General features: G+C 37.3%; 1 protein-coding gene across 1 annotated transcript in view; it reads right to left on the bottom strand.

Moving 5' to 3' along the window:
* LOC139961299 (CD109 antigen-like) overlaps positions 1-7,716 on the bottom strand; it is a 40,354-nt gene extending 32,638 nt beyond the window's left edge. The window contains exons 1-2 of the mRNA XM_071960427.1: positions 7,558-7,716; positions 6,265-6,425 (exon numbers count right to left, since the gene is read on the bottom strand). Coding sequence (XP_071816528.1) covers positions 6,265-6,344 — 80 coding nt within the window. The 5' untranslated portion in view covers positions 6,345-6,425; positions 7,558-7,716. The remainder of the gene's footprint in view (positions 1-6,264; positions 6,426-7,557) is intronic.
* Between the last annotated feature and the right edge of the window lie 8,761 nt (positions 7,717-16,477).

The raw sequence follows: 16,477 nt of genomic DNA, 5'->3' as shown, positions 1-16,477 counted from the left end.
CACAGTAGTGTATTGATATACACAGGGATACAATCATCACAATGCCATGTATACAGTATCAGGACAAAATTTAGTGTTCAAGTTTTTGTCTAGCAACTGGTGTTAATGGCTCTGAACATTTTTCCCTCATAAAATTACTATGGCTCCTATGTACCAAACCTGCAACATAACGCATCTTTACCCTTGAACAACTATAGCAATTTTACCATTTCTATAGCATTTTTGCGATGCGATACGAGATCAATTATTCCCTACATTTTTCACCGTAAATTGCTTGGGTGATGTTGTACAGTAGAGTTAAATTGCACACTTTTTGACTTTCTTAAAATGTTGTAGCATTATTGGTACTGGTCATGTCTGCCCATACTTACTGTTTTGGGAGTCAAGTAATTGGACTTGTGCTTACTAGCATTGAAATTAAAGCCCTGCCTAAAACAAATAAACAAAGCAAAATAGTTGAAAAAACAGTGCAGAACAGATCAATACTTTGGATCAATCTGATGTTGGGTATATACCTGGTTGTAATAGAACAAAGAATGAATTTAACTATGTACAGTAGCACTGCACTGACACACCCACAGTTTGTGGAAAATATTGATTAAGTACTGGTAATTATGACCAGTTGCACCAAAAGTGTGCAATATATGCTCAGGGTGTAGTAGTACTGCATATCAGACACTTACAAGTGCTGTATTAGTGTGGATACAAGGTACTGTGACGTCCATGTACAATTCATATCTACTGGTCCATTGTCCAACTGTACATAGCTTAGTTTCAACTACTGTATGTTTGTACAGTAAATAGTACTATTCATCAGTGAATAACTACAGTACTGTTCAATTTTCTTAAATAAAACCATTGTAATATATGCACGGAGAATACTAATTATGATAATTGCCTTCACAAATGATAAGACAAGTGCACTTTACATTAACTCAGTAATTTACATACTGCTCATACACTGGGAAACAGTATACTGTATAAATTTGCCATCCTTCTTGGTTTCTCGAAAGGGAAAACTATGGTAGTCACTCTTAACGCCCTTGCAATATCGTGAGGGGGACTGCAGATTGCAAAGTTGGCAATGAATTTTATGCAGATCGCAAAGTCGGTAATAAATATTACAGTATCATCCAACGTGGCAACATACAGAAATACTGTACTCAAAGCCAAAGACTTTGTTGGTGCAAATCCTTCGGCAAGCGACTGCTACACCGTCATTTCTCAGAAAGGTTGCTAAGTGTACTAAAATCGTAGGGTCTGCACTGTTTGTCAGTGTTAGACGAAACATTCAACAGGTAAATTAAATTATTAAAAGAAAGTTAAAACTGTACTTGATGCTATTAGTCAATGTTGATGATATTATGTAGTTAACATGTCTTGATCTGTTAAAATATGTTGTGTCTGATGCAGAATTGTCAACCCCCCATGCAATAGTTCATATACCTGAAGCTTTGAAGGTTAGTCCATTATGTTGTTAGGGGTAACACAAGTTGGCTTTAAATAAAAACAAACATGGAAATATATCTACTGTATAACCAAACTAATGCTTTTACGGCAGATGACGTATGAGGAACCCATTAAGATTTTAATTTATTTTGAAATAAAGTTCTCATTTAAAATAAAAAAAAATAAAAAATATGTTGTCTGATGCAGAATTGTCAACCCCACATGCAATGGTTCATGTACCTGAAGCTATGAAGGTTAGTCCATTATGTTGTTAGGGGTAACATAAGTTGGCTTTAAATAAAAACAAACAAATATATCTACTGTATAACCAAACTAATGCTTTTACGGCAGATGACGTATGAGGAACCCATTTAGATTTTAATTTATTCTGAAATAAAGTTCTCATTTAAAATAAAAAAAATAAAAAAATATGTTGTGTCTGATGCCGAATTGTCAACCTCCCCATGCAATGGTTCATGTACCTGAAGCTTTGAGGGTTAGTCCATTATGTTGTTAGGGGTAACATAAGTTGGCTTTAAATAAAAACAAACATGGAAATATATCTACTGTATAACCAAACTAATGCTTTTACGGCAGATGACGTATGAGGAACCCATTTAGATTTAATTTATTCTGAAATAAAGTTCTCATTTGACTAAGTTCAGAGATGTAAATTACATGCAAACCTTACGCATTACGAGTAGAACCCCTGTGTCAATTCTTACTAGGGTTACGTAGGACCCTGCAATGTCATCTGCGAATTAATCAGGTCACACATCCTCATTGTAGTCTATGCTTGCTAAGTTCTTCAATACTGCCCTCACGACCTTTCGGGAAAACATTTAAAATCATAAGTTTTGATTTACTGGACACTGTACATCGACCACAATTCAAAACAGAAACATCTGAGTTACCCTTAGTATTGAAACCTTAAAAGTGCATCATTTGTATGGAGTTGTAGTTTTATGCCTGAATGTTCAGGAAAATTATGCAAGGTTTGCACATGTGTATAATGTCAGTGGTTCTCAGAGTTTTAAGTCCAAACTCATTTGGTGCTCAAAAATTAACAAGTTCCTGCACAAATCACTTCATTCGATACAAGATCATTTTAAACCACCATAAGTTTTTAAAGGGTGTGAAGACTCGCGCAAAAAGAAACTTCTTATGCCGGTAATTTGACCTACCCTGTACAGTAGTTTCGTATGAGGTGTAACAGCAGTGTTAAACACCACCATCGATCCCAGAAAATACACACACACAGCTTGCTACCGTGGGTAATTAGACATAATGTACGGTCAGTACATACAGCTGCGGTCAATACCCACAGCACAGTGTACAAACGATACAGCGATGGACATCTCAGGTCCAGCTAAAGATAACCATTAAGGTACAGTATCACGTTTCATTACTGTCTGCATTTTGTAGCGACACGAACAAAACGTCACTTGCAAGCAACAGAAAGTTAACTTTTCAGATGGCCGCACGCGGTTTGGGGCGAGTCTTCAATGCCTTTAAGGATAACTTTTGGCAGCATTTCAGTCCTGATGAATGACGAATGTGAATTAGAAAAGAAAACTACTGTAGCAAGCTGTTTCTATAACTGATCCAATTATCAAGATTTACACATTAAATAATTATATCTCTAGAATGCAAGCCTTTAAGGCTAACTTGATGATGAAATCAGCTCCTTGGTGTAGGTTCCTACATACTGTATGTTAATGTTAATGTACAAGCAAGTAAGTAGGTAGGGTACAGTAGGTAGGGTAAGGTAGGGTAGAATAAGATAGGGTGAGGAAAGGTAAGAGAAGGTAGGGTAGGGTAAGGTTAGGGAAGGTAAGTAATTAAGTTAGTAAGTAAAACTTTATTTCTTCAAAATTGGAATTTACGTACTCGCACATACAACCGTTTATATTAAAGATAACAAAATTTAAAAATAGTAGTATATGTAAATATACATAGAAATAAAAGGATAAAGTGTAAAATTGTCACAAGTCAACAAATTAAGTTATCATTAGAAAGCTTCATTGCACTGGGCATACAAGAATACTGCCTGTTGGTTTTGAGACAAAAGTCTCAGCTAAGCTTGCACAGTTTTGGGAAAACTAAAAAAGTTTTTTTCTTTTGGCTAGAAAAAACCTAATCTGGCTCAAAAACGTGTTTTTTCCCCTCCCGAATTGCAATGAAAACATTGCAAATCTCAGAGGTGTCCCGATTGCTAGGATGCATATTTTTTATGCTTTAACAACAGCTCAGTCAAAGTCTAGTTCAATTGTAGTAAAGGGTAAAAATAGAGAGAATTAATTCAAGACATGTGACTGTCTTCTTCATGACTCTCTTTTTATTATCCGCGTTAACTCAACTGAAGTAAATATGGCGAAAAGAAATGATGTGTTTGTGATAAGTTTTCTTAAGTGTTAACATCACGGACACATATCGTTTGTATTGTGTTTTTAAAGTACTGTACTTCACAAAGTTCACGTTCAAGTTTGTGTTCAGAAAAATAATACATTCAGGGTCATCCCAATCACCTCGTCAGCAAGAAAACTACTTGTATAAATGACAGCACAAGTAAATATGAACTTACAATTTTCATCTGAGAATTGCTTACTGTTTAACGTGCTAATTGACGATAATATAGCAATTCGTTTGTTAACACAAACAACTTTTTTCCCCAGATGGAGAATATTCCTACACGTGTTATTGTAATACCCTCTCCCTAGAAAATACGATAAATTGCTCTACCCCCAATCCAAGCTACTATGATTTTATGTAAGGATTTTTGGGACTTGGAACAACACAAAGAAGACAAACACGTTGGATATAACAATTTATTTTTAATTACGTCTCGGCATTTGAGTGTGTATTTCTCACAACTACTAATGTTGGCCACCAAGGTCAGTTCAATACTACAAGGTCACCTAACTGATGCATGCATATAAGGGCTACATATCCTATTAATGTTAGGACTAGCTATCCAGACTCAAACACTGGTGCGTGGTGTGTGCCGTTCGTTTGTTAGAATGTTATTAACTTCATTTGCACAAGAACAACCATTGATTTTAGTACAACACTATTTTTCTAGCGTCAATTTTTAATGTGCAATGTAAAGATGTTGTTATATCATGAGGCCATATTAAAATGTTTTCCTAAAAATTGACTGTTGTGTTCCACCTAAATATCTGACCTTATGGTCTCTATGTTAGACTAAGTAGTCCAGCTACTTTCATTGATGAGCCGCAGATGTTTAAAAGGTCTTTTCCAAACATTCAAATAGAAATACAACCTGGACTACTACTGTAGCTGTGTCTTCTTCCTATTGTATACATGTTAAAACTACTTTTGTGGGCTTAGAAGTAATTGTTGTGGTTTGTTTTGTGAGTGTTTTCTTCCAAATCATTAGAGCAGACCTTCGGTTACTTTGTGATTTTGGTGGAATTGAGTAGGTCCTTTTGTGATGTACTTGAACCACCAGACTGTGCCAAATTCAAAATGCAAACTTAACTTCTGTATACTGTATACATACACAATGTACATACAGGCTCAGGGATTTTCATCCATTTTATTACTGTCTGGGGTTAACTACGTAATACAATCACAATGCTCATTTTTTTAGCAAATTTGAGTTTTTCAATTACAAACTTATTTCTCATAAATGTTTGTACAAGATTAATACAAAAACAACCTTACAGTAGGAAGGTTAACATATGAAGGACTCTCAAAATACAGCAAGGCTCAGCTGGTTACCAAGTGAGAGAACCTCAAGGCTGTACTAACACCTTTTCAGATACCATGTGAAGCTCGTGCTCACGTTATGATTTGTGACCCAGAGTTTACAATTTTGTTGATTCTAAATTTCTAACGTAAATCTCTACTTAGGTTAGCTTTTAGTAAGTTTAACAGTTTGTGCTTCTCATGCTATTTATACAGTTTATACATACCATGGTATAAATGTATCCTGAAGGTTTGATAAGAGCTTTAAAGTTCTTCCGAGTAAAAAGATAAAACAGCTTCTTCAATTGCAATTCATTTAAAGTCTCAATGTGTGTTTGCTGATGAATTTCGGAAAACAAACTTCCCAAGCAGATTCAATGTTTCTTATTCTAAATGCACTCTGACCAGGTGGGTCTAATGGAGAAACGCTATCGCAATCAAAGAAAAGAAATTTATTTTCTGTTGCCCTTATGGCGCAAACGATTTACCGTCAATTCACTACGACCGCCCATAACAGCATGTTCATTACATAAATGTTACCTATATACTCAAATCGTCCACTTGTTTTACCCAATTTCACGAAGGAACGTCTGAAAACACCTCTTCATCCCTTGCAATGGCAGGAAATGACACAAATTTGCAAGCTACATCGGTAAGACTGAAAGAAAGATACAATTCAAATATGGACCTAACACAGGCTAGCATACAAGCCTAACGGTCATAATCAAAACAGAGAGATTTGACTGGCGCATGATCTGTTGGGCAGGGCTTGCAAATTTTGATTGCAGTTTGTAGAATTTACTAACTTGTTAAAAAATCTGGCGAATTTCATTCAGCTCAAAATGTTTAACGACAGATAACTCAATATAAATAATGATTATTAATATGAAACTTGCATAGAACAGTGTTATTTTCACCGAGCGTTTAGGACAGTAAGCTGGAAAGGTCGAAGTTAAAATTCGGCAAACACACATTGAGACTTTAAAACCACTAATTGACTTATTTTGAGACAAATATTTAACATTTGGTGACACATCAGAATTCTTAGTAAAGCCAGTGAACATTTTGGCAAATTTATAGCATGCTTTCAAATGAGGGACTTACCCAGCATTTTCTTCCTCTGGACTGATTTGTGCTACAGCAAAGCACATCAGAAATGACAGAATTATTGCAGAAAACTCCATTCTCTCTGCACATTGGAAAAATCACCTCACAGGTGACACACAAGAATTTTACTGTACTAAGTCACACCTTCTTCTTTGGAACTGAAAGTAGAAAAAAAAATTAAAAAAACAAATTTGTAAAAGGGATACTACAATGGTGAAGCTGATTAAACAGTATCTCAAATATACTATTAATTTTTCTGCACACAATAAATGAGTTTCCTCATTAACATGAATGGAGAAAATTCTTTCAAAAAGAGTATGTAACTTTTCTGTGTGTCTTGGATCAATTCTGTCTATGAAATGAATTTCATCAAGGAGCCATGAGAGTTTTAAACTAAGTTTGATTGGATTTTGAACATTTTATTCTCTAGATACTATCCTTTCTTTAAATCAAATGTATACAGAATGCAAAATTGGAATCTAGCATCTGATCATATCAAAAGAATCCTTAAAGTATGCACTCTAACTTTTAATTATTTTCAGATGGTACCAAAATGTTACTATTAAAATGACACTTTTTAAGGATTCATCTACCAATATTTTTTCATATTAACCACATGCGACAGCAATATGGAAATTTCCTTTTTTGATTTACATGAGAGGGTGCGGGTCACCTCAAAACTCTTGTCCCCCCCCCCCCTTTGCAGAATTGTTTAAAACAACATCATGTGATTAATAAAATGATTTCATGTAGAAAATACATAAATTGTATATCCTAACAAAGAGAGTTAACTATCCCTTGTGTTAACCAGAAGCAAAACGAAAACATTTTCTCACTGCCCCAGTGCATAGGATTTGGTAAGCCTCCCCCTCAGGTCATTTTGCCCTCTGGTCACTTTCCCAAAGATGGAAAAGGCCTGGTTTCCTGCGCTTTCAAGTTTCATTTAACTTATTGATGCTAACTTTAGAAATACATTGCTATGGGATTTTAAGAAAAGCAGTACAATGAAAAATCACTTACTTTGTCAAATGGCTCTTAGATCTACAAATTCATTCCGTTACGCAGGTTTACAGTTACACTACCTAGGCCCAGTAAAAAGCTACACCAGCACTAGTACTAGTACAGGTCCTAGGCCTAACTTTGGCAATTGAATGGGCTAACACCTGGCTGTTACTACAGTACTGGCGTTCGCGGTACGTACGTACTAATTGTTAGTGTTAGCCTTAATCACTGGCTGGCCACAGGCTACATATTTATTATTATCTATAAAAACAATATTGTGATACATACCTTGCTAACGATCCCAAATCTTTAGGAAGAAATTTCTTCACGAACTATTAGATTATAATCAAGAAATGACAGAGTCGGAATATGTTCCTTTCACTATCAAGCATATCAGTGCACAGGCAGTCAACGTCAACATACCTCAAACGAAATGTAAATAAAACTAGCTTTTTTAACCTCTGACCAGAATTTAATAGAAGCTACGCTAGATAGTCCTCAATATTCAATATATGACATCCGTGAGGTGGGCGCATTGTGTTTGGATAGTAGCCAGCTAGTGAACCAGAAATGACCAAGCTGTCTAAAAGTAAAGAACAGATCGGTACGTTCTGGTACCATTGACAGGCAATCAAGTCAACAGATCAACTCTCTTCACACCGGAGCACTCAACCGACGAAAGATCAACGACTGCCCAGCATTTATTAGAAATTATACGAGATAGTCCACTATTTCAACCTATTACATCCGTGGGGTGGACGCATTGTGTGTGTTTGGATAGTAGCCAGCTAGTGAACCAGAAATGGCCAAGCTGTTAAAAAAAAACTATAGGTTGGTACGTGCTGGTACCATTGACAGGAACCCAACCGAACAAAAAAAAGGGGGGGGGGGAGTAAGAAATAATACAACCAACGTTAGAATTGTAAATAAAATTATTCGAGCGTACCCTCTCTCAGTCCCTCCTCTCCCGTTATGCGCAAGGGCGGCGGAAGCACTTTTAATCTGGGGGGGGGGCACCGACATCAAAGGGCACTTTGCAGAAATTCGATTGGACTGATGCAGCCTGATATTTAGTACCCTTTATAACTCTTATTGTATTATCTTATTTGCGTATACACATCACTCCATCAACGCCCCCCCCCCCCACCCTCAAGGAAAATATGCATACTAGCACTGCAATATCCAATGTGCAAATTGGGAAACAAGGAACAAGTTTTCTTTGAAGACAGAATGAGGTGAAGTCATGCTAGTTGCTAATGTAGGAATCTTCCGAATTAGAGTTTATTTCTTGTTAATATCTTAACAATTTTTTTCCATTCGAAATAGCTTTGAGTTTGACCCACAGAAATTCATTAAAAGTCAGGGGCGTAGCCAGGATTTGCAAAGTTGTAAAGGCACGACTATCTGAACGGAGCGCCACCATCGGTTGGCGCGGAGCGTACAAGAAAATTTTTGGTTTTACAATGCCCTCAGATGGCCGGAAACGGCCCTTCCCGAGCCTTGTTCATTCTGGTTCCCTGGCCTCTTGCTAACTTAAGACACCTCAATTTTTATGTAGAAAAAGGGCACATTTTTAACCTGAGGAAAAGTGGGGGGGGGGGGGCACGTGCCCCCCCGGTTCCGCCGCCCTTGGTTATGCGACATATCAAAAAAGAATGTTGGTGACCAGGGAACATGGCATTGATGTTGGAACCATGTTGGAACTAAGCGTTATCAAACAAGTGATACGAGAATTTAAACATTCAACCATGTCTTTACGTCTAAGGCAGGACCGCAGAAACGAAAGCGGTCTTCGAGTGAAGTTTCAGAGCCCGATGGAATGGGCAGGTTCCAGAAGAAACAAAATATAAAGACCTTTCTCTGGAAGTATTAATCACTTCATAATTGTAAGAACAATAGTACTGTTGTTCATAAGTGTTCATAGTGATAATAAAAGAAGCAAATAGAGGGCGCACATTTACAGCCATTTCATAAATATCTGTGAACCATTCAGATTTACATAAACACGGTAGGACTGCATGCACGTGGATTTCCTATAATTATTACAGTAACGTGCATTGGGGGGGGGGGGACACTGTTAATTTACTATACTACAACTTATACTCGCATGCAGCTCAGTTGCTCCCAACACAGTGTTGTTTGAAAACCCACGGTTGGGGGGGGGGGGACAATGTACTATATCACTGACAGAATAGGCCAAATGCCAAGTCAGTCTCAAGCAACGTATAGTTTACCAACGTTATACCTTTAGGGTGTTTAGCCATTGCTTCTGGGCTCAGGCTGCCGAAGTCTTGTGTAATTTTGTTTTCACTTAAAGCCAACGTCAGCCAAATACTGCGTGGCTTAAGTCTCTTGCTCTAATCAGCCGAAAGTTTTGAATTTATAATGCTCAGCCTTTTGGCTAAGATCATGTGTAGTATCTGTTCCCTTTCGAGGGGAATGGTGATCAGGCGCGTATCCAGGATTTTCAAACCCGGGGGGCGCGAATTACTATCTAAGCGGAGCGCCACCATCGGTTGGCGCGCAGCGTACAAGAAAATTTCTTGTTTTGAAACCCCCCAGATCACCGGAAACGGCACTTCTCGGGCTTGAAATGACCAACCAGATGTACACTTTTTGCCTGAGAACCAAGTATTTCATAATAGTTTTTTTTTCCATCCATAACCTTTTTGAAGATTGTCAACCCGGCACACATCATGTTCGACCTGATCGCATCTCCTGTGGGTCTTTGCTTTTGTAGGTGATTCTACGTCGCGGCCCACAATACCCGTCAGCCCCACTTTTCAAGGTTTTAAGCCCCATATTTGTTCAGAATTTGAAAATTCACATTTCTCGTGAAAAAACTCACTTCAAAACATACCCATAATGTTGTACAAAATTTCATCTATGGACAACCAATACAGAAAAAACTTCCTTCAACCCCTAACAGACCGGTCAAAATTGCACGAGTAGCGGGAAGTGTGATGTAGAATGTTGGTCAGAAATTTTCGAAAATTCCGACACAGTTAATTTATTGGTGTACAAATATTAAAAAACTGTTATAACGGCTATTATGAAACTTGGTTGAAGGAAATGAAAAAATAGCAGATATTTCCGAAACCGAACACTACACACATAGGCGTAGGAGGCGCGGCGGCAGTGGCGGAGCTAGGGGTATTGGTCAGGAGTGGCGAGAATGGTCTGAAGGGGCGCTTTCGACACTATCTAAGCGGAGCGCCACCACTGGTTGGCGCGTAGCGTACAGAAAATTTTTGAGTAAAGATACTCCCTAGATCGCTGGAAATGACACTTCCCAGGCCTTGTAAGTTGCCTCTAAGCACTTTCTATTTTGAAATTACTTAGCGATATCATTTAAAAAAAAATGCTGATGGGGGGGGGGCAGGCGGTCGACCCCATCCCAAAATGCGTCATGTTCCCCGACGACACGGTCGAGTTCAAGACCAGCCACAGTTGGTTTCATAGCACAATTCTACACACGCGTTATGATAGACCATATATAGTATATATATATAGATCATTAGTGAGAGAGGAAAATGGAAACGTCAAAAAATGAAGTTGTCGGTGTAAGGGGTAGGGTGAGTCACACTTTTACGAAATCATTGATCCGTCACTGGCTACCATTCAGCGCTGTAATGATGTCACCGTTCTTCTTTCTCTTCCCGGTGTCTTCGTGTTTTGCTTTTACTCCCTCTTTTTCTCCTTTTTCTCTCTTTCTTCTTTTTCTTTTCCCTTCCTTCCTCTCCTCCTCCTCTTTTTTCCCCTCTTTTTTCCTTTTTTCTTCTCTTTTTTCTCTTCTCTTTTTCTTACCCGGGGGGCGCGCGCCCCCAACGCCCCCCCTGGATACGCACCTGGTGATGCACACCCGACGATGATCACACAGTCACAGTCCCGATGCAAGGGGACTGGGGTTGAGAGCGGATCAGTCGTTCGGTAGTTTGGTTTTCGTGCCCAGGTTCTTTCCTGGGCGACTTTTTCTTAAAAAGTATTTATAATGCTATACAGCTATCAGCTTAGCGCTATCCGTTCAGTAAGCACACACAATAGGCATAATACACAATAGAGCAAGATTCTAAAGCTGCAGAGAAGAGAATGCGGCAAGTACGTCATCTCTTGTGTACTCTGAAGCTTGATCGATTGTGCAATCTCATCATGTAATTCCGAAGTTAAGTTTGATGGAGGTAGAATTCTATATCTCTAGTGCCATGTCCCGCTTCAGAGCACTCGTATTGTCAGTATATGAGTAGCATGCTTCTATCAGATCAATGTTTGTACTGACAATACCAGTGCTTAATTTGAGAGCATGAAATTGGAGTACAGTATATAGAGGTATTAGCATTAGGAAATTGTCCAAACTGGCTGGACAAACCGTGATGTCTCATGATTAATCATATCGAAAGTCACAAATCCCGCCCATTATGCATATTTCCTTTATTCGTCCTGGGGAACAAATTACGCAGGCATGGGACTCCAAAACAAATTCCTTCTGTTTTTAACAGTATATATCACCTTTCGACTTACTTAGTGTATGTAACTACAGAGATGAAAGAGCGGAAGTGGACCGGAAGTAATATGTATTTGTAACAAATTCCGTGATAAACATGACGGTATGTATTTGTGCAGTTTTCGAAGCATTCAACCATAAAACCTCACTAGAAAGTGTAAACTTTTATAAAGAAAATTGTCTCTCAAAACGACGAAATTCTGGCGACATACACATTATATTTTCCGCATTTTGTATCGAATAAAATTTAATCTTATCATTTGACACCACGTAACACGCTCTATAGCGGGAAGCTACTTTTGAATTTGATGAACGCCCTCAATTACAAAAAGAAAAAGAAAAACAACACCAGCAAGGCTTCTTTGTATAGATCTGTAAATTAAAGGACAGAATAGGACTTATTATGACTTGTATCCATAGGCGTAGGAGGCGGGGGGGGCTGGGGGGTTGCAGCCCCCCAACCAAATATTTTTGTGAAAATTCGGGCAATATGCTGAGAATTTTTCGGGCACCTACTGAAAGAAGAATAATTTGCAGTGTGTTTTTCAAATATTTTGGTGAAAATTCGGCAATATTCTGAGAATTTTTCGGGCACCTACTAAAAGAAGAATAATTTGCAGTGTGTTTTTCGTGTTTTTTTTGGTGCAAAAGTCGGGCAATATGCTGAGAATTTTTCGGGCACCTACTGAAAGAAGAATAATTTGCAGTGTGTTTTTCAAATATTTTGGTGAAAATTCGGCAATATTCTGAGAATTTTTCGGGCACCTACTAAAAGAAGAATAATTTGCAGTGTGCTTTTCATTTTTTTTTTTGGTGCAAAAGTCGGGCAATATGCTGAGAATTTTTCGGGCACCTGCTGAAAGAAGAATAATTTGCAGTGTGTTTTTCAATTTTTTTTTGGTGCAAAAGTCGGGCAATATGCTGAGAATTTTTCGGGCACCTGGTTAAAGAAGAATAATTTGCAATGTGTTTTTCAATTTTTTTGGTGCAAAATTCGGTCAATATGCTGAGAATTTTTCGGGCACCTGCTGAAAGAAGAATAATTTGCAGTGTGTTTTTCAATTTTTTGGTGCAAAAGTCGGGCAATATGCTGAGAATTTTTCGGGCACCTACTAAAAGAAGAATAATTTGCAGTGTGTTTTTCAATGGTTAAACTTATATTATTATTATAATTATTGTCGTAACGACTGGCATGTGATGTAATAACCGATGATTGCCTATATGATATGCACACTAACATGTTGAATGCGCGCGAAAAATGTTGTTTATATTTTTCGGGCAAGTCGTTACAGCACCCAAAATCAAATTAGGCTCCTGCGCCTATGCTTGTATCCAGCTCTGTTGAATAATTCAGGCTATATATCATTCTCTTATCATGGAATTTTCCGCATGCACTATATACGGTACCACTCCGCTCTTTTCACCTCGAGTTCCATTCCCCGTCTTTCATTTCAAAGTGTTATTCCTCAAAAGTTTAATTTGCTAAAGTAAGTTTCGATAAGTGCTTTCCCATGATGTAGGTAGGATTATTATTTTAACGCTCCAGATTCGAAATGACTTACCGTTGTTGGAGAAGGTCACATTGGATATAATTAGTATAGCAAATTGATCAAAAGTAATGCTGGAATTAATATGGAAACATGACCTGGACTGTTTTTTATTTTGGTTTTCTCACTTGGCAAAACTGGTCTTTACGAAAGCGTATTGCTGCCACCCAAAAAACAATTCAAATCTTTTCGTAATTTCGAAAAATAATTATCCCGTATGGCAGCAATACGCTTCCGTATATGTCTTGGCATAATTCTTCAAAGAAATGTTTGAATGCATGGTTTTCTTCCAATTGTCACCAACCCCTCTCCTATTCCCTCTCTCAATCAGGGGTAGGGGCAGGGGGACTGGGGGAACGTGCCCCCCACACTTTTTTTCGAAATAGCAAATGTGCCCTATATACTGGCAAATAAAATGTGCCCTTTTGATGAAGAACTGTCTTTTAGATATCTTAAGCCTTTGTTAATTTTAATATTTTAATTATATATGTTTATGTTTAGTCTGTACATGCTATTTTAAAAATGGCATCCCATATCTTTTTGTAGCACGGTTAACAATAAACAATATCAGTAAATAAAAAATCAATGTTGCAGCTCATTCTATTAGCATATTATTCTATACTGTACAGATGCAGGTTGATAGAGTCACTCGCACCATATAATAGTGTTCATAGCATACTAACACTCATATGTATTTAAGTGATATGGCCGGTGTGTATCGGTTTATAGCATAACGAGTGGTGGTTGTGGAATGAGAAAGTGCCCCCCTGTTGTTGTGCCCCCCCCCCCTCCACTTTTTTAGAAGCTTCCTACCTCCCTGCCCTCAATTCAGAAACTACGAATAAGTCAACTTGCATCAAGCAAAATTTCGGTTTGCCTATATGAACGTAAGATTGAACTGTAAAACAGGCGGGAAAAACACCTTGACAGCAGTCATATAACGACGACTCATATTATGTTTCCTGTCATGGTTTAAGACACTATGAACATACACACCATCTTATGTTGATAGAAGGGTATGTACGTGTGACAACCGTCACATATCAGACATGAATCGGAAGTTTGGTTTCCATAAAGTACCTTAACAACCTGTACAATCCAGGAAACACCGACCGTACCCCGGGTTCGAACAGCGAACATTTTCATGCTTTTCATGGTAAAATGCGGAGGATCAAAATGTACTTTTCAACGTTATCGTACCGGATATATAGGCATACCGTGAATACAAAGACCGCATAACATGTCATAAGTACAAATCCATTCCAAGTATTTGAAATGTCTTCATGCAAAACTACATCTAGTCTTAATCACTTTTATAAGCGTATTTGGCATTTTCATTTGAAAACATTGAGTAATGAAAGGCTGCAGTAAGTAATGAAGGTGTATCCAGTGAAAGAAATAAGGAAACGACTTAAATATTAGAAAATATCCGACATTCATATACCTTTTTAGGGTTGTAATTTTAGGCTTTCATTATTAGTAATATTATTTTACTATTATTGCTATTGATATATTTTGCACCAATAAAGTTATTTATTCCTTACATTAAATAAAGTAAATGAGAGTGATACAAACGAATCAAGGAGAGTGCAATAAAATATCTCTTCAAAAATCAAACAAACAATGGATGTACCATTTTACATTTTTATATAGGTATATATGTATATATATATATATATATATATATATATATAGATATATATATATATATATATATATATATATATATAATAATAAGAAGAAGAATAATAAAGTCTTATAAGCACAACAACTACAGAAAACTGTGTGCACCGCTGTGCTGGAAAACAACTAAATGAAACGAAAGTTAAACCTGGTCGAGATTCTAGCTGAAATCAGAACCATCGACAAATAAGTAGTTTTTTAATTGCCTCTTAAAAGTAGCAGCATTTTGGACTTCTTTAAGGCTGTCATGAAAGCTTATTCCACAATTTAGGTCCAGCCTTCGCAAACGAGCGATACCATGCATAAGAGGATTTAACTGGAGGCTCTTTAAATAACATATTTCTGCTACGGTTAGAGGTTACCAACAGTTCATGGATATATTTAGGACCCAGCCCTCTAACAGACTTAAACACAATCAATATTATTTTAAAGTACACCCTCTCCTTGATTTTAAGCCAATGAAGATCATGGAATAGATCAGTCACATGATCATTTCTACTTCTATCATATATCATTCTTGCAGCAAAATTTCGAACAGATTGGAGTTGATCATATAAATGTTGGTTGATACCAAAATAAACTGAGTTACAATAATCAATATGAAAAATAACCATGGATTGGCCAATAGTGCTTAACTCAGACTTAGTAAGATAGAACCGCAATTTAGAAATGTTTCTAAGATTCTTAAAACACCTGGAGTTAAGTGAACAGATTTTATGCCGAAAAGACATGGTATCGTCAAAATGAACACAAAGGTTACGAAAAATTGGTCAAAACGTACGCAATCTACAGTGTTAAGAATAACACTCTTGATGCGAATCAGTTTTAATATAGGAGGGGGACCAAATACAATTATTGCCAGGGTTGAGTTGCAAATAGTATTTGCGCATCCAACGTTGAATACAACCAAAGCAGGACTACATAGAATCAACCAGAACAGATCCTTGATTATGGTGCCTGAAGTGTTTATAAATCTGGTGATCATCAGCAAAGCCATGTATATTAAACCCATTCTAGAAACTTCAGCGTAAAGTGAACGAATATAAATGTTAAATATGATCAAACCCAAAACAGATCCCTGTGGCACACCAAACTTAATTGTAATCTCGTCATAAGATCATCCCCTATTCTAACTCTTTGCGATCTGCCTGCAATAAAACTTTTAAACCAGTTAAGCACAATACCAGTAAAACCAATTTCATTAGATAATACGGACAAAAGAATATAGTATGCATGGTCACTGTGTCAAAAGCCGAGCTTAAGTCAAGGAGTACCAGCACAGTGGTATATCCACTGTCACTTGTAACTAATATGTCATTATAGTCACCCTCAAAAGCCTAAATGGAGGGTTTCCGAACTATGGTATTTTTTGTAAGCATGGAGATTGCCTGGAAATATTGAGGCTATTATAATGATGTGATTATACAACCGTTTAAACACAACTCTTTCAATCAATTTACCCAAAAAAGATAGATTG

This window comes from Apostichopus japonicus, chromosome 3, assembly GCF_037975245.1.
Source record: "Apostichopus japonicus isolate 1M-3 chromosome 3, ASM3797524v1, whole genome shotgun sequence".
NCBI classification, from domain to species: domain Eukaryota; kingdom Metazoa; phylum Echinodermata; class Holothuroidea; order Aspidochirotida; family Stichopodidae; genus Apostichopus; species Apostichopus japonicus.
Note: the sequence above shows the minus strand (reverse complement) of the source record. Positions and strands in the feature narration are given on the sequence as shown.